The sequence below is a fragment of the Mytilus galloprovincialis genome, chromosome 10 (assembly GCF_965363235.1).
Source record: "Mytilus galloprovincialis chromosome 10, xbMytGall1.hap1.1, whole genome shotgun sequence".
Lineage (NCBI taxonomy): Eukaryota > Metazoa > Mollusca > Bivalvia > Mytilida > Mytilidae > Mytilus > Mytilus galloprovincialis.
The window spans coordinates 60,063,475-60,083,624 of record NC_134847.1 but is presented as its reverse complement, the minus strand read 5'-3'; the positions used below and the strand labels follow the sequence as shown (position 1 = coordinate 60,083,624).

At 33.7% G+C, this 20,150-nt stretch overlaps 1 protein-coding gene and 1 long non-coding RNA gene across 3 annotated transcripts in view; both read right to left on the bottom strand.

Moving 5' to 3' along the window:
- LOC143048006 (pyridine nucleotide-disulfide oxidoreductase domain-containing protein 1-like) overlaps window positions 1–20,150 on the bottom strand; it is an 85,901-nt gene that overhangs the window by 43,130 nt on the left and 22,621 nt on the right. For both annotated transcript variants that reach the window (XM_076221423.1, XM_076221424.1), the window contains exons 5-6: window positions 19,930–19,986; window positions 11,279–11,352 (exon numbers count right to left, since the gene is read on the bottom strand). In XM_076221423.1, coding sequence (XP_076077538.1) covers window positions 11,279–11,352; window positions 19,930–19,986 — 131 coding nt within the window. The remainder of the gene's footprint in view (window positions 1–11,278; window positions 11,353–19,929; window positions 19,987–20,150) is intronic.
- LOC143048007 (uncharacterized) lies at window positions 6,069–10,508 on the bottom strand. Its single transcript, XR_012969709.1, has 2 exons — window positions 8,925–10,508; window positions 6,069–7,881 (listed from the first exon to the last, which is right to left on the bottom strand). It is a non-coding gene; the product is annotated as an uncharacterized LOC143048007 (long non-coding RNA).

Here is a 20,150-nt window from a genome sequence, read left to right as displayed (position 1 = left end):
ATTTGTTCATCCTTATTGTTAATTTTCCTTTTTTGAACAGTGATATTCCTTAGGCCCCAAGGGTGTTTATATATCTCAAGGCACTCCTTTTAATACTTTTATCATTTCATTGCAAACAAATATGCAAAGTGTCAAGAACAATAACTCATGAACAGCAAACCTTCAATATCTTTTTAACTTTGAAAAGAGTAATTCAAACATTTCTTAACCCTTTCCTCCATGGAATTTTTTTTTTCACATACTTGCTATGCATAGGACTTTTCAAAAAAAAAAAGATCATCAGGTTTTAAGTATTAGGGAGCTACCATTTGATTTTTATGGGGGGGCTAGGATGAAATTTGAAAAAAATAGGCAGGACAGGAGTTTTGAGTTAAAAAAAAAGGCAGGATGAGAAATTTGTTAAAAAAAAAAGGCAGGATGACAATTTGTGTAAAAAAAGTCAGGATAAACTAGTAAAAAAAAGGCAGGACCGAATAGAGTAAAAAATAAAAAGGCAGGACAGAGATTACAACTAAAAAAAAAAGCAGGACAAAATTTTTCATCCTAGCCCCCCCATAAAAATCAAATGGTAGCTCCCTTAATGCATTGCGAAAACGAATATTTCATCAATGAAATTCCAGTCAGATATTCCCATGAATATCCTCTTTATATTAGATACAAATTTTATTAAGTTTGGTACAGATTTTTCGTAGGTAAGATGTTTTAATCGAGGCACTGCACAGGCGTCAAAAGGCGTCATTATGGAGTAAAGGAGTGGCAACAAAAGGCGTCATTATGAAGGAAAGGTTTAAGCTATATATTGTATGGAAATAGCTTGGGTCCTACCCTCCAACCTGCCTTAATTATTCGAAGAATCATCAGTACTGCAATCTAGCAAATTATTTGTCAAGTCAGACATTTTTTCTGATGTTTTCCATTTTTATTTCCTTTAGCCAGTTGTACATACATGTCTGTTATGAATCGTCAAATGAAAAAATAAACGTCTCTTCAAAACAATCTTAGGACCAAACAAACTTCCTATGAATATATATTCATCTTCAACACCAAGTTGGTAAATATCAAGATAAAATAAAATGCTTCACTCAGTGCAGACTGATATGACCAGAGTTGTCAAACACTGAACAGTTGGTGCAAGTTTGGACACAATATTCCAGCTTGATACTGTCTGAATTTGGAAATGTGATCAATTTTTTTATCAATGGAACAATGGAATTTTTAAGAAAAAAAAAAATATGAAAAAAATTATTTTGTGTTGTGATACCTTGAATTACAATTTTAGAGAGATCCATACACCTAAACACAAGTTATAGTCTGGAAACTAGAAAATTGCTTGTTTTTCCCCTTTTTGTCCCCTAATTCCTGAACCTTTGAGGTAATTATCCCAAAACTCAATCCCAGCATTCCCTTTGTGATATGGAACCTTGTGGTACAATTTCAGAAAGATCCATACGTTAACACACAAGTTATTGTCTGGAACCTAGAAAAACACTTATTTTGACCCCTTTTGGGCCCCTTATTCCAAAACTGTTGGAACCATAACCCCCAAAATCAATTCAGACCTTCCTTTTGTGGTTTCAAACCTTGTGTTAAAATTTCATAGATTCATTCACTTAAACTAAAGTTCTTGGCCGGAAACCAAGTGTCTTCGGACGGCGCTGACTACGACGATGACAACTTGATACTAATATATGACCCGAAATGTTTTTGGGCGGTCACATAAAATCACCTTATAATAAATCAAAGCACCAAAGGCGCTGTAGGCAGTTAAGTACAAAAAAGGAGAGGCAAACTTGGCAGAAGTTAAGACGAATATTGTTGAAAAATTGGTGAAAATATTATCTCTGCTATTTCTCAAGTATTGAATAATGTTTGTACCCTAAAGTTTTCACTATCCAATCCTGCCACTTTCAAAAGTTATGTCCAATTATTTTTTTTTAATATTTAATATCTGCGATTATGCACATACTGTACACTGTCACATGTAAGGGAAGAGTTAAAATTGTGCCTGTCCATATTGAGGACCCAGTAATTTGGTAATTGTTGCTGTATATCATATCCATTTTTCATAATTGTTTTGTACGTAAATCAGGCTGCTGTAGTTTTATTGTTTTACATTTGTAATTTTCTGGTCTTTTAAAGCTTACTATGCAGTATACATGTAGGTTTTGCTAATAGTTACAAGCTGCATGGAGGATTATTCTTATCAGATTAATAATTTCAATAATGGGGTCCAGCAGTGGTGTATGGTTTAATTCAACTATATTCTAAAGTATTAATATGCCATATTAGCAGTTTTAGTTGCATCAGTTGGTGCACCTACATTGTATGCACAATCATCAAATCATAGCTGAAACTATCTTAAGTGGTGTAATTTTCTTGTAAGTTATATTACAATAAATGCTGATGTTGTTATAATGGCCTAGCAATGATACAACATTTTTTGAAGCCTGTATGGTTGCCTAACTATAATTGCTTACTTTCTTCATTTATTTTGGTGGATATATATATAGTTGTCTCATTATGATGCATTGGCTATCATTCCACATATTCTTATCTTTATAATAATTGTACATGTCTTATCTATAATCAGCTTTTAATACAGAGACATGTTTTGCCTATTTGTTATTTTGATAATACAAATAATACAATTAAAATAGAAATGCATTAACATGTAAAATATATCCAAAGACAATGATCCATGACTGATTGTACAGGGCTGAACAATCCCTATGGAAATAAGATGTGCCAACACTTATACAACTGCTTACCAAATAACATTGACTTCTCATAAGTTGTCCCCTTTAAACAAACCCTAACACATAGATTACTGGTATCTTAAACTAACATAATTATAACAGCCAGAACCACCTACAATACCTCGAACACATCTACCAAGATTTACCATTCCCAGAATTGCGGCGATCATACACTTCACCTTTTACTAATTCAATGGAAGCAGTACCTCCCTCGGAGCGAAGCCAGTTGAATTGGTACGAGATGGCCAATGGGGTGTTGTCCAATTTGGAAATGAACTGACATTTTATGAGCCACTTCCATCATTTCTACAATATTACCACCAGAAACTTAACTTTTATTCTTGCTACATTATGAACACTATTTTACATTTTCACTTTCACTTTTATTCTTTTACGTCATAATTAATACAACCGCATTATATACACTTTATGAACATGTAAACTCTGTAATATTGTCCTGATGACGCCGCATTAGCGGCGAAACATGTCGACTCAATATAACTATCACCTTGCGGTAACCCAGATGTTGTTGTCTCTACATATTATATTTCCATGAGGTTTTAAGATAACCGCAGCATACTTCGGTATCCATCTTGGTTACTCTACCGGCTTTTCCGTTAGAAGGTGTTGGTTCACTCGTTACATATTATTTATTTTTCTGTGAACCCCTGCATCCGCACACGATCCACCTTAGCCGTCCTGCGTTGTAGTTACAACCGTTAGCCTCATGTCTACCGACCAGTTCCATTCTACCACCAACCTTACTGAAGAAACCGCCCATACCTCGAGGAAAAGAAAACCCGCGACGAAGATATGAAGGATAATACAACCGCATCCGCTCCTACTACGATAACCATCCAAGAGAAACACTTAGCCCACTTTAGAACCTTACAGAAATTGAACATTAAATTCATCCGCAGCCAAACCACCTACAATACCTCGAACACATCTACCAAGATTTACCATTCCCAGAATTGCGGCGATCATACACTTCACCTTTTACTAATTCAATGGAAGCAGTACCTCCCTCGGAGCGAAGCCAGTTGAATTGGTACGGGATGGCCAATGGGGTGTTGTCCAATTTGGAAATGAACTGACATTTTATGAGCCACTTCCATCATTTCTACAATATTACTACCAGAAACTTAACTTTTATTCTTGCTACATTATGAACACTATTTTACATTTTCACTTTCACTTTTATTCTTTTACGTCATAATTAATACAACCGCATTATATACACTTTATGAACATGTAAACTCTGTAATATTGTCCTGATGACGCCGCATTAGCGGCGAAACATGTCGACTCAATAAAACTATCACCTTGCGGTAACCCAGATGTTGTTGTCTCTACATATTATATTTCCATGAGGTTTTAAGACAACCGCAGCATACTTCGGTATCCATCTTGGTTACTCTACCAGCTTTTCCGTTAGAAGGTGTTGGTTCACTCGTTACATATTATTTATTTTTCTGTGAACCCCTGCATCCGCACACGATCCACCTTAGCCATCCTGCGTTGTAGTTACAACCGTTAGCCTCATGTCTACCGACCAGTTCCATTCTACCACCAACCTTACTGAAGAAACCGCCCATACCTCGAAGAAAAGAAAACCCGCGACGAAGATATGAAGGATAATACAACCGCATCTGCTCCTACTACGATAACCATCCAAGAGAAACACTTAGCCCACTTTAGAACCTTACGGAAATTGAACATTAAATTCATCCGCAGCCAGAACCACCTACAATACCTCGAACACATCTACCAAGATTTACCATTCCCAGAATTGCGGCGATCATACACTTCACCTTTTACTAATTCAATGGAAGCAGTACCTCCCTCGGAGCGAAGCCAGTTGAATTGGTACGGGATGGCCAATGGGGTGTTGTCCAATTTGGAAATGAACTGACATTTTATGAGCCACTTCCATCATTTCTACAATATTACCACCAGAAACTTAACTTTTATTCTTGCTACATTATGAACACTATTTTACATTTTCACTTTCACTTTTATTCTTTTACGTCATAATTAATACAACCGCATTATATACACTTTATGAACATGTAAACTCTGTAATATTGTCCTGATGACGCCGCATTAGGGGCGAAACATGTCGACTCAATAAAACTATCACCTTGCGGTAACCCAGATGTTGTTGTCTCTACATATTATATTAACATAATTATAGTCAAAGTCAATAGATCATGCATATGACCGAGGGGTAAGGACCAAATATCCTCTATGGAACTGAAATGTACTAATGCTTCTTCACCTTCATGGCAATCATCATTGACTTACGACGATTGGTTTCCTTCATAGTGAAATAATCAAAAGCTTTATGAAATTTCAAAGTAATGTAAGTTTCCAAGTAAAAAGAGAATAATTTAGGGGGCAGGGTCAAATATCCTCAATAGAAATTGAAAGTGACAAAGTTTATACAACTGCACACCAAATATCATTGACCATTCACTAGTGGTTCCTCAATAACTGACCTAATCAAAAACTAATACATGTAAACTAAGTTTCAGAGTCAATTGACTATGACAAAGGGGGTGGGGCTAAATATTCTGGTAATCAGGTAATGAGATATACCTATGCTAACACAACTGCGTACCAAATATCATTGACCTCCCATAAACTAGACCTAATCACACAATCACAAACTACATTTTTGTAATACATTGTTGATGCTGACCATGCTGACAAAACAACACAACTATATATACATGTATGCCTCTCTTTTTGACTCTGTCATCTTTGGCAAGACAAAAATTCCAACAAATTTAATACAAATATTTTGTCCATCTTTTTTTAATATTTCTTTATTCTTAATTTCTTAAATAAATCAATGCTGCATTTACACATAATTCAATATCAATTTGAAACGTTTAACATGTTTAATGTTTACTTCAATACGCGTCAAAATCACTTCACTGTCCAAATGAGCTTAATTTTTAACTCAATTAATAATATTCATTTGTTGTAACTGCTGGCAAGTTTATAAATAATTCCTGTCAGAAAGCTGAATCAAAACTTGTTGTATTAGTTGACATGATTACACCTGGCAACCAGATGCTCCACAGGGCGTAGCTTTATACAACCGCAGAGTTTAAACCCTGAACGGTTGGAGCAAGTATGGACACAACATTCAAGCTGGATTCAGCTCTAAATTTGGATTGTGATTAAATAGTTGACACAGCATAGGTTTCTGACACAGAATGAATGTGTTCTAATGAACTTAAAATTTTTGTTTTCTCTTAGAGCAATTCACTATGCTGTTGAATATTAATCCTCTCAAAAAAATTTTTGAAGAAATTTTCTTTTTTATTTATGAAATTTCAAATGAGAAAAATTGAACCCAATTTTTTTAATCACATCCCCCTTTCCCTTATTCCACAACTAATCTCAATTAAAATTTCTAATGGAGTTTGCAACAATAACTACTCATTTAAATACATCATAAAATATTAAGATGTAAAAAAACTGCTTGTTATCACTGAACGGTAAAGATTATTTCAATTTATCAGTTGGTAGTAAAAAGTGAATATACATTGTATATTGTATATAACAAAGATTTAAGTTGATTCTGGACAAAGAAAGATAACTCCAATTAAAAAAAAATCTTGCTATTGCACAATATTTTGCATTTAGATATTTCTTGCTTACTATTCTGGACAAAGAAAGATAACTCTAATTAAAAAAAAATTTGCTATTTCACAATATTGTGCAATTAGATATTTCTTGCCATTGCGCAATACTGTGCAATTGAAAAGACTTGCTATTGCACAATACTTAATATAATAATTTTAGATCCTGATTTGGACCAACTTGAAAACTGGGCCCATAAACAAAAATCAAAGTACATTTTTGGATTCAGCATATCAAAGAACCCCAAGATTTCAATTTTTGTTAAAATCAGACTAAGTTAAATTTTGGACCCTTTGGACTTTAGTGTAGACCAATTTGAAAACAGGACCAAAAATGAAGAATCTACATACACAGTTAGATTTGGTATATCAAAGAACCCCATTTATTCAATTTTTGATGAAATCAAACAAAGTTTAATTTTGGACCCCGATTTGGACCAACTTGAAAACTGGGCCAATAATCAAGAATCTAAGTACATTTTTAGATTCAGCATATCAAAGAACCTAACTGATTCATTTTTTTGTCAAAATCAAACTAAGTTTAATTTTGGACCCTTTGGACCTTAATGTATACCAATTTGAAAACGGGACCAAAAGTTAAGAATCTAGATACACAGTCATGACAGTTAGATTCCGCATATCAAAGAACCCCAATTATTCAATTTTGATGAAATCAAACAAAGTTTAATTTTGGACCCTTTGGGCCCCTTATTCTGTTGGGACCAAAACTCCCAAAATCAATACCAACCTTCCTTTTATGGTCATAAACCTTGTGTTTAAATTTCATAGATTTCTATTTACTTAAACTAAAGTTATTGTGCGAAAACCAAGAAAAATGCTTATTTGGGCCCTTTTTTGGCCCCTAATTCCTAAACTGTTGAAACCAAAACTCCCAAAATCAATCCCAACCGTTCTTTTGTGGTCATAAACCTTGTGTCAAAATTTCATAGATTTCTATTAACTTAAACTAAAGTTATAGTGCGAAAACCAAGAAAATGCTTATTTGGGCCCTGTTTGGCCCCTAATTCCTAAATTGTTGGGACCAAAACTCCCAAAATCAATACCAACCTTCCTTTTGTGGTCATAAACCTTGTGTTAAAATTTCATAGATTTCCATTCACTTTTACTAAAGTTAGAGTGCGAAAACTAAAAGTATTCGGACGACGACGACGCAGACAATGACAACGACGATGCCAACGTGATAGCAATATACGACGAAAAATTTTCAAATTTTGCGGTCGTATAAAAACAATCTTCAAAATTGATCATGTATGTAGATGTACATGTAGGTATATGTAAATATTTTCATAACATCGTACATGTAGTAGTCTAGAGTTTCATTGTTGTTGTGGAACTATAGGCGTGAATAGACAATCCAGTTGCTACAGAGAATCATGTATTGTACATATACATGTACATGTATGCCTTGCCTCTTCTTGTATTAGCCATTGCAAAAGATTGGAATCAAGCTGAAATAAAAACAAATACAAATAGGTATAATATTCATTATTGCTTTAAAATTTTTACATATTCAATGTAGCATAAAGGCTTCATGTCACGTCCACTTGTATTTTTGTATGTCCATCTAATGAGTTAGCCTTTTTCAACTGATTTTTATAGTTCGTTCTCATGTTGTACTGTTATACCACTGTCCCAGGTTAGGGGAGGGTTGGGATACCGCTAACATGTTCAACCCCGCCACATTATTTACGTTTGTGCCTGTCCCAAGTCAGGAGCCTGTAATTCAGTGGTAATCGTTTGTTTATGTGTTACATATTTGTTTTTCGTTCATTTTTTTATATAAATAAGGCCGTTAGTTTTCTCGTTTGAATTGTTTTACATTGTCTTATTGGGGCCTTTTATATGGGGTATGGGCTTTGCTCATTGTCAAAGGCTGCACAGTGACCTATAGTTGTTAATGTCTGTGTCATTTTGGTCTCTTGTGGACAGTTGTCTCATTGGCAATCATATTACATCTTCTTTTTTATATATTCATGTCTAAAATCTTTATGTTTTAGTTTTGTCCATGTTCATGTTTATTGAGGCCCTTATAATTACATTTGTAATGCTTAAATTCTCTAAGGTCCCAAGTCAGGATCGTCTGGCCTTTGTTAGTCTTGTATGATTTTCAATTATAGATTCTTGTGTATAATTCCAACTTAAGTTTAGTATGACATGAACTCCATAATCATTGAACTAGTAACTTTTGTTTAGGGGTCAATTGAAGCAAGCCTTCATGTTTGAGAGTTTCTCGCTGCATTGAAGACCATTTGGTGGCCTTCGGCTGTTCTCAGCTCTTTGATCGTGTTGTTGTCTTTTTAGCACATTCCCCATTTTCATTCCAATTTTATTTGAAATTGTTAGTGAAATATCTTAATCACGGATTCGCTGTCATCCATTGCCAATGTTATAATAAAATAATATATCTGTTCTATAAATAATTGATGTAGGAATTAAGAAAAATACTGTTTGTAACTTGTTAAAAACGTAACTTCGTAACGCACAACGTTACCTTCTACAGGCTTCTTTTCGTACCATGCGAGTTTTATTTCACAGTAATTTCATAGAAAAGTGGTTTACCAGTATCAAGTTGCTGAAGGAAACGAAAAGTTATGATTCTTGAAAATTTCACGAATGCTTAAGGGAAAACGGTACTATTTATTCTGCCATAGGCGACAATATTAACATTTTCTAAATTTACAACTTTTTAAGATAAAAACCTGGATAAAACAGTTATATGTTGTGTTAGTACTTTATTATTGTGTTTTAAAAATTAAAGCCAAATAGTATCATGACCAACTTCCATCGGAGCTTGTTTATGTTATCCATGCCCACCATCATTTTGCACCAAATTTATGAAATTTTGCAAGTCTTTTCAAATAATTCTCTAGAAAATATTTCAATAGGTTTCAAAATTTATGTTGTAAATATACACACTGCAGTTATTCATAGATAAATAAAAAATATATTGTACCCTTAATACATCCAATCACAGCGCTCCTAATTTGACTTCCTTCACCTGCCTTGGGTACACAAAAGGCCAACCTAATGCTGGGAAAATTAAATACTACCGTTTTCCCTTAAATATCCGGGAAAATAAAAAATGCTTGTAAATCAAAATCAATTACGGCTTTGGAAGCGTCACAAATTTCGTACTTAATATTTTACAATCATATACTTTTGAAGTGAAATAATGCTGTCCATTAGCAAATTATTGATAAAGTAGTAATCTTAATATTTTTTAAGCGCCTTTGGCTATATCAAAGCACATGTAGCAGTCTGTAACACCAAAGCCTCAGCTAAAACATGATGAAGGAAACCATCTTGAAATGACCTTGACATCGACAAAATCTATAAATACGTATTCAAATGAGGTCCCGATTAAAATTGCAAAGGCCCTGATCGAGTATAATGTTGGGTTTGGGGGTTTCCACGATACATAGCAAGTACGGAGAGACACGATGACAAATAATAATAACATCAGCTTGCATTAAATAATTAAATAAAATACATATCTTCATACAATGTAGAAATAAAATAATCAAGTATTCTTACAAATTCAAGACTTATACAGAGAGGAAGTAAGACAATGCTTTTAAATATTTACCTTTATTGGGATGGAATCCACCAAATTCAACGGCGTCACTGATTAAAAATAGCCGCAAAATTATATCCATGCGCCAATTGGCAAATTTTAATGCCTTCATTACAAACATTTTCGGCAATGAAATTATGCTTACAATAGCTCACTTACATCTTCATCAAAAGCACAGACGATAAAAAGCTATGCTTAACTTTTTAATTAGCACTTTTTCAAATGGGGAACATCAATTGTTTTGGGAAAATCGACGATCATTTAAGGTAATCTTCCTTATATTTATTGTTTTTCATAACAAAAAGTGTGAAAAAAATGTCTAATTAGTTATAAATAATCTACCAGACCTGCCAGATCAGAGAAATGGCACTTTTTCAAAAATTCCCAGGGGGGAACCAAAATCCAGGGTGCTCGCATAAGGCAGCTTACCTGCCTAAAAATAAGGAGGCATTGTATAATTATGAATGAGACAACTATCCACCAGAGTTCAAATGATATGCATATAAGGAAAAATATGTTATTATAAAAATGTAGAGCAAAAAATTGTAGGCAATACTGACACCAATTCAAACTAGAACTGATATATCTGACTTTAGGGTAATCATAATCCAAATAAATTAAACATAAAGACATAATTATGATATTTATTTTCTTGGTAATTTTGGTATTTTTATATTTAATGTATTTTGATTGCTGGTATGTGTTAGAAGTATTATAATTATGAAAATGTCCTTGTAAACTCCCATCCATTCTATTTGATATACCTATTTTTTAGTTTTAGTATGATAAAATTGCAGTAATGTTTGATACATGACTATGAAAATGATTCATCTACATTTAAGATAATAACTGATAATGCTAAAAACACTTATAACTGTGTGAATCTAATCCAATTAATGACTCGAAAATTAACAAAAGTGTGAACATTATTCGGTAAATGACTTGAAAATAAATGAAAAGGTGAACCTTATAAAGGGTCAAAATCAGGTCTCCAAGTAAGCATAAAGGATAAAAACAAATTTTCTTTTTTGTGCCAGGTGAGCTATAACTATTTAGAAAGAATGGAAATGCTTGGAAAAGTTAAATGTGTATACAACATTTTGGTCCAAAAAATAAAGTAAGAATGTGATTAAGTATCTTAAGAAAAAGTGAGCACATGAATAGCAAACATACCTCACTAAAATCACCTGTAGTTATTAACAACAATTCTGTAGCTATTTCTTTAGTCCCCAAATTCCTAAACTATATAACCTGCCTTTTTAATAACTTACACCAACTCTGTAGCTATACCTCCATTGCCAACTACTATAATTCTTCTGGCAGTGGACAACTGTTTCTGGAATTCCTAGAAAATAGAGAAGTAAAAGTAAAGGAACTAAACAAGCTTAATAGGTTAGACTGTACATTATGTTTTGTCTACCATTACTGCTGTCAGAGTAAGTTTGAAAACTTGGACTGTTTAAATTAAGCCCATTTATTATGTATATATATCTGTATTCACTCAGTAAAGTGCAAAACATAAAAATAAAATCTAGAGCGCTTTAAAGCTTGCTGTTGGTGTTAGCCAAGGCAACGTGTTGAAGACCCATACTAAGACCTATAATGGTTTACTTTAACAAATTGTGACTTGGATGGAGAGTTGTCTCATTGGCACTCATACCACATCATATATATATATTTCTCTAATTCCTTGTCAATTTATCCCTTTCTGCACACATTGTATAAAAAAATTTAATCAACATGTGGTTCTTTTGATCTCAGTTCTTAATTGGTTAAAATCCAATTATGACGTCGAATTTTCTTGCTTTCCTCTGAACTCCAGCAGTGATGGTATATATATATAGTTTTAAAATAAAAAAAAAACACAAAAAAATAACATCATAAATCGAACATTGTTTCTGTTAGCGCTTTCACCACATCTCCTACAGTTCATCAGACAGAATTGTTATCGTTAATAGTAACGACTTGTGGTGTTGCCTAATAGTAACATCATGTGGTAGTTTGTATATTTTACGGATTCTAATTCACGGACCGTATTTCACTTTCTATTTAAAGTCTGCTGATACAGATCTTTAATTCTGCTAAGGGGTTCTTACCTATTCTGCATCAATCAAAGAAAATGAAAGATCTAGTCCATGAATCACAGCTTATTGGCAGCCGTCACCATACACCAAATTTAAAGAAACTTCTTACGCGAGCAAAGTTCAGTACACAGAAGGTGGCAGATATACAAAAATGCGGGGGATCCCAGATGTGGAACGTGTGAAATGCTAGAAGTGGGCCAAAGTAAAACTCTGAAATCAGGCACAGTAATTAAGGGCATCTGATGCAGTTTCAAGGAAGTTAACTCTTGGCACGATGTTAAGCATTTGAATTTCCGCAAAACGTCACTTTTTTATGGTACGTAATGCATGTACTTTTCCGTAATAAGAAACGTAATGTGGATTTTCGATGCTCCAATTTCAATCTAATTAAAATATAGATCTACGATTTCATTAAAATACATATGATTTTAATTAGATTGCTCCAATTTCTGTTTCTCCTGCATGCTAACTTCTACACCATTTATATAAGTGCATTTGATTCTAACAGGATAACAGTCTAACAGTAAAAATATCATAAGAAATAAAACACATTACTGTTTTTGTGAGATCTTCAACAAATAATTGTTATACCGCTAATATTAACAAGAGTGCACACGCTGAAATGTCTCGCCTTCTATACTAATCATTGATATTATGTTGATAGTCCTAAGTATAAAGCTTTATTATAACTGTCACATAAACTTAAAATTAACCTAGATAACTAAACAAAGACCAATGAACCTTGAAAATGAGGTCAAGGTCAGATGAACCATGCCAGGCAGACATGTACAGCTAACAATGCTCCTATACAACATATATAGTTGACCTATTACTTACAGTTTAAGAAAAATAGAACAAAACACAAAAACTTAACACTGTGCAATGAACCGTGAAAATGAGGTCACGGTCAAAAGAAACCGGCGCGTCTGACATAAAGATTATAAAATATTTCCATACAAGAAACAAAGTTGACCTATGGCATATAGTATTAGATAAAAAGACCAAAACTCAAAAACTTAACTTTGACCACTGAACCATGAAAATGAGGTCAAGGTCGCATGACATCTGCCCGCTAGACATGTACACCTTACAATCATTCCATACAACAAATATAGTAGACCTATTGCATATAGTATGAAAAAAACAGACCAAAACACAAAAATTTAACTATAACCACTGAACCATAAAAATGAGGTCAAGGTCAGATGACACCTGCCAGTTGGACATGTACACCTTACAGTCCTTCCATACACCGAATATACTAGCCCTATTGCTTATAGTATCTGAGATATGGACTTGACCACCAAAGCTTAACCTTGATCACTGATCCATGAAATGAGGTCGAGGTCAAGTGAAAACTGTCTGACAGGCATGAGGACCTTGCAAGGTACGCACATATCAAATATAGTTATCCTTTTACTTATAATCAGAGGGAATTCAACATTACAAAAAATCTGAACTTTTTTTTCAAGTGGTCACTGAAAATGGGGTCAAGGACATTGGACATGTGACTGACCGAAACTTCGTAACATGAGGCATCTATATACAAAGTATGAAGCATCCAGGTCTTCCACCTTCTAAAATATAAAGCTTTTAAGAAGTTAGCTAACGCCGCCGTAGCCGCCACCGATCACTATCCCTATGTCGAGCTTTCTGCAACTTTTGACAACAATGATACTACTTTAATAGAAGAACAAAGTTCCCATTTCCTCCACGTTGCACTTATTTTATCTAACAAAAGGCAATAGTCAACAATATTTTTATATGCCTCTAAAAAAATTTGACGAGTGTATTATGGTTTACAAATGTCCTGTGTCCGGTGTCCGTCGTAAACATGATACAGCATATTATTCAAATTTCATTAAACTTAACATGGTTGTTTTTTTTTTTCAGGATGGTCAAACGACCTGTTTACTTTTTGGTGAACTTTTTTTTCACAGTTCACGCTGTATCTAAAAAAAGGTTTATGACTATTGCTTAAGACTTTACACACTTTTTAGTTATACTGATCTGAAGACCTGTACATGTAAACTTTTTTATTATGATTCAAAATGTTTTTTTAGAGTTATTGCGTTTATGTAAAAAGAGGGGGCTTTCACATGATGCGCCGTATCTCGGAAACTATTTATAATTATTGCATAAAACTTCTTTAATTCCTGTTACATATTTACTAGAGAAATAACGGAATGACAGCAAATAAAATGTAATTTTCAATACAACTAATATTTCATAATGGCATAACTCTTTTAAAGAAAAGTTAATATGCACTGATTTTCGAACGTGTCCATACAATATCAGTTTTATAGAAATTTGGCAAGAATTGTACACTTGAAAAGTCTAAATAACCAGAAGGACAGACAGAGGATTTAAGGTGCGATATTCTGGCATTGCATCGCGCTGTGCTGAAAAAAAAGACATAGTTATTTACCAATACAAGTATGCTATGCGAGAAGTATTTAGATTTTAATCGCAACTTGCCACCATCTCCCCCTCTTTTCCTTCTACCCCCAAAAAACAGCATTAAAAACTGAAGAGAAAGTATTAAAATAGTACAAGATTTTAAAGTGACTTGCTTTGTAATCGTAATTTAGGTGGGTATAGTGTGGAAAGTTGCATTGGAAGAGGAACAAACCCAAACCCAAAGCTTGTATAGTCAAGTCCTCTCGCTACAAATTCAATCTTATTGACAAATAAAAAATTTCAAAATATGGTCCAGTTTCTCTGTCTAAACAAAAGCATCCTTTAGCAAATTGAAGATTCTCCTTTATATTAGTTTATTAGATTTTGTTATTGTTTTCCGACAACATAAAAACAAACATGACACAGTAATTGACAACTAAAGGTCACCGCACCGTCTTCAACAATGAACAAAGCCCATACCACATAGTCAGCTATTAAAGGCCCTGAGATGACAATGTAAAACAATTCAAACTAGAAAACTAACGTCTAATTTATGTACAAAAAAAAAAGAAGTTCCGTTTTCTGGAAAAGACCTTGTGTCAGCAACCTTTATGTTGTGATCCAGTGGAAATAAGTGTATATCGGTGAACTTTAAATTGTATTCAATTATAATCATTGACCCGAATAAAAGTTTAATTTTATGAATAAATGTGAAATTCTAAAACGTGAATAAACGGATTTTACGGAGTATTGTAATGAATCAGCAGCCCGCCAAACAAAACAAACAAACAAACAAAAAAACATCTAGAGGTCTATAGTGTGTACAGTACATGTACCTAAATGTGAAGTTCTAAATGGCAGAGTTTTTAATTTTAAAAGCCGTAAAAATTATCAACAGTCTGTACGCGTAATAACTTTCCTTCAGATGTTTCTCACTTAGACCACACACAGACAGATGTATTTCTGATTCACATGATTTTATTTCCGAAAACAATATTACCAATTTGTAGGTAGATCTTTACAAGCAATATTTACGCATCTGAAAAATGTTGCCGGTAATGTGCAGAGACAACGTCGAAATTGTGCAAGCGACTTCGTGATCTTTAGCGCAAAAGTTGAGGTTATAATACAAAGGGGGGACTCAATTTTTTATGATAAATTGCGTTTATCATGGAATCAAGCACGGTGACATATATTTTTCATTCAAGATTTGGAGAAAGCATGACAAAATGCAGTTAATGCAGAAAAATGATAAAAATTACATTTTCAGAAACTGTTTATTTCCCTATTTTTAGGTTTTAAAAAGTATCACTTTGAGAATCTGGTACGCAATGCCAAGCAAGGCTTGAATAATTGTATAGTCAATCGTATAGAGATTTTTTTTCCTTATTGCCACTTATCAAAGCATCCAGTTGAACCCGATCTTGATAATTTACGGCGAAGAATATCTGCTCTAAAAAATTTATAACATTTCCTAACTTTTTTACAAAATTGCCCAATTTTCAGCCTCAATTTCCTCGAAAACAAGCACGGTGACCTATGTTTTATTTTGAGTTTTATTTTATAACTCGTCAAGGCCTACAACATATTTAAAAATGATAACTAGAGGCTCTAAAGAGCCTGTGTCGCTCACCTTGGTCTATGTGCATATTAAACAAAGGACACAAATGGATTCATGACAAAATTGTATTTTGGTGATGGTGATGTGTTTGAAGTTCTTACTTTACTGAACATTCTTGCTTCTAACAATTATATCTGTAATGAACTTTGCCCATTAGGAACAGAGAAAAATATTTGGTAAAAATTTACATAAATTTACCAAATTAATGAAAATTGTTAAAAATTGACTATAAAGGGCAATAACTCCTTAAGGGGTCAATTGACCATTTAGGTCATGTGGACTTATTTGTAGATCTTACTTTGATGAACATTATCGCTGTTTACAGTTTATAGCTATCTATAATAGTATTCAAGATAATAACCAAAAACAGCAAAATTTCTTTAAAAATTACCAATTGGAGGGCAGCAACCCAACAACCGGTTGTCCAATTCATTTGAATATTTCAGGGCAGATATATATTGACTTGATTAACAATTTAACTCCTTGTCAGATTTCCTCTAAATGATTTGGGTTTCAGAGTTAAATGCAAAAAACTACATTTTACCCCTGTTCTATTTTTAGCCGTGGTGGCCATCTTGGTTGGATGGCCAGGTCATCGGACACATTTTTCAAACAAGGTACCTCAAAGATGATTGTGGCCAAGTTTGAATTAATTTGGCCCAGTAGTTTCAGAAGAGAAGATTTTTGTAAAAGATAACTAAGATTTACGAAAAATGATTAAAAATTGACTATAAAGGGCAATAACTCCTTAAGGGGTCAACTGACCATTTCGGTCATGTTGACTTATTTGTAAATCTAACTTTGCTGAACATTATTCCTGTTTACAGTTTATCTCTATCTATAATAATATTCAAGATAATAACCAAAAACGGCAAAAATTTCATCAAAATTACCAATTCAGGGGCAGCAACCCAACAACAGGTTGACCGATTCATCTGAAAATTTCAGGGCAGATAGATCTTGACCTGATAAACATTTTTACCCCACATCAGATTTCCTCTAAATGCTTTGGTTTTTGAGTTATAAGCCAAAAACTGCATTTTACCCCTATGTTCTATTTTTAGCCGTGGCGGCCATCTTGGTTGGTTGACCGGGTCACGCCACACATTTTTTAAACTAGATACCCCAAAGATGATTGTGGCCAAGTTTGGATTAATTTGGCCCAGTAGTTTCAGAGGAGAAGATTTTTGTAAAAGATTACTTATATTTATGAAAAATGGTTAAAAATTGACTATAAAGGGCAATAACTCCTAAAGGGGTCAACTGACCATTTCGGTCATGTTGACTTATTTGTAAATCTAACTTTGCCGAACATTATTGCTGTTTACAGTTTATCTCTATCTATAATAATATTCAAGATAATAACCAAAAACAGCAAAATTTCCTCAAAATGACCAATTCAGGGGCAGCAACCCAACAACGGGTTGACTGATTCATCTGAAAATTTCAGGGCAGATAGATCTTGACCTAATAAACATATTTACCCCATGTCAGATTTCCTCTAAATGCTTTGGTTTTTGAGTTATAAGCCAAAAACTGCATTTTACCCCTATGTTCTATTTTTAGCCGTGGCGGCCATCTTGGTTGGTTGACCGGGTCACGCCACACATTTTTTAAACTAGATACCCCAAAGATGATTGTGGCCAAGTTTGGATTAATTTGGCCCAGTAGTTTCAGAGGAGAAGATTTTTGTAAAAGATTACTTATATTTATGAAAAATGGTTAAAAATTGACTATAAAGGGCAATAACTCCTAAAGGGGTCAACTGACCATTTCGGTCATGTTGACTTATTTGTAAATCTAACTTTGCCGAACATTATTGCTGTTTACAGTTTATCTCTATCTATAATAATATTCAAGATAATAACCAAAAACAGCAAAATTTCCTCAAAATGACCAATTCAGGGGCAGCAACCCAACAACGGGTTGACTGATTCATCTGAAAATTTCAGGGCAGATAGATCTTGACCTAATAAACATATTTACCCCATGTCAGATTTCCTCTAAATGCTTTGGTTTTTGAGTTATAAGCCAAAAACTGCATTTTACCCCTATGTTCTATTTTTAGCCGTGGCGGCCATCTTGGTTGGTTGACCGGGTCACGCCACACATTTTTTAAACTAGATACCCCAAAGATGATTGTGGCCAAGTTTGGATTAATTTGGCCCAGTAGTTTCAGAGGAGAAGATTTTTGTAAAAGATTACTTATATTTATGAAAAATGGTTAAAAATTGACTATAAAGGGCAATAACTCCTAAAGGGGTCAACTGACCATTTCGGTCATGTTGACTTATTTGTAAATCTAACTTTGCCGAACATTATTGCTGTTTACAGTTTATCTCTATCTATAATAATATTCAAGATAATAACCAAAAACAGCAAAATTTCCTCAAAATGACCAATTCAGGAGCAGCAACCCAACAACGGGTTGACCGATTCATCTGAAAATTTCAGGGCAGATAGATCTTGACCTGATCAACATATTTACCCCATGTCAGAGTTCCTCTAAATGCTTTGGTTTTTGAGTTATAAGCCAAAAACTGCATTTTACCCCTATGTTCTATTTTTAGCCATGGCGGCCATCTTGGTTGGTTGGCCGGGTCATCGGACACATTTTTTAAACTAGATACCCCAATGATGATTGTGGCCAAGTTTGGTTTAATTTGGCCCAGTAGTTTCAGAGGAGAAGATTTTTGTAAAAGTTAACGACGACGGACGACAACGGACGCAGGACGACGACGGACGCAGGACGACGGACGCCGGACGCAAAGTGATGGGAAAAGCTCACTTGACCCTTCGGGCCAGGTGAGCTAAAAATGACATTATATTAAGAAACTGTATATGCTGTATCGGATCCCCTTAAACCAAATAAAAGCATAAACTGATAATCAGAAAATATTATTTATTGTGCTACCTGTCCCACTTGAAATTAAAACTACATAGGTCAAACCAATAGATTAATTGATAGAGTGAGAGTTCACAAACAGCAGATAAAGGACCCATCAATTAGAAACTCTCCATGTTCCGAACACTTTGACCAATATTGAAAGGGAAAATTTAAAATATATCCCTTTTTCAAGATGTGGACTGAAGATAAAATTCTGCATGAAGCCAAGGAACAATATTTTATTGAACTGTATAAGCCGTCTTTAAATAGAAAGTGAAATTTGGTCCATGAATTAGAATCCGTAAAATATACAAACTACCACATGATGTTACTATTAGGCAACGTCACAAGCGTTACTATTAAAGATAACAATTCTGTCTGTTGAACCGTAGGAGATGCGGTGAAAGTGCTAACAGAAACAATGTATGATTTATGGTGTGATTTTTTTGAGCTTTTTATTTTTAAACTATATTTTCTGTCAAAATATATATATATATATATATATATATATGCTTATGCTATATCTTGATCTTGAAGTTCAGCTTATGTCCAAATTACAAAACAATCTATATAAAATACATAAATATGAAAGAAATATATTTTCAAAATTTAGCTTCAAACATTATCTCTTAATCATAAAATAGTGCCTGCTAAACATGCTAGTGTTTCATAAAATTCTATGAAGGTTTGACAAATTTCAGAATTAATGTGCAACAAACTTTAACACTGGTCTGTTTCAACTTGTTAACTGCCAAAAATTAAGTTATTTTATCATTGTTCTGGATACTGTCTATTGATCATAAATAAGCTTCTGCCCAAAGTATGAATATTTCTTTCTTTGACAAAGTTATTAGATTGTGTTAATGCAAAAAAAAAATTGAATTCACTTCTCCCGAAACTTTTTAAGAGTTATTACCCTTGAATACATACCTTTACACTCTGTGTATCTCTAATTCCGAGAACATAAGGGTGATCTTTAGCAATAAGCTGTAAATATAAAACATGCATTACTGTAAATTCAGAAATTATTGCAATGATTTTATTATTGCGAAAAATAATTTAAATTTTTAAATGAATCAAACAGGATTTTTCTGAATGTCGCAAAAAAAATATAAAATCGCATTTTAGCCTAAAATGACAAAATCGCAAAC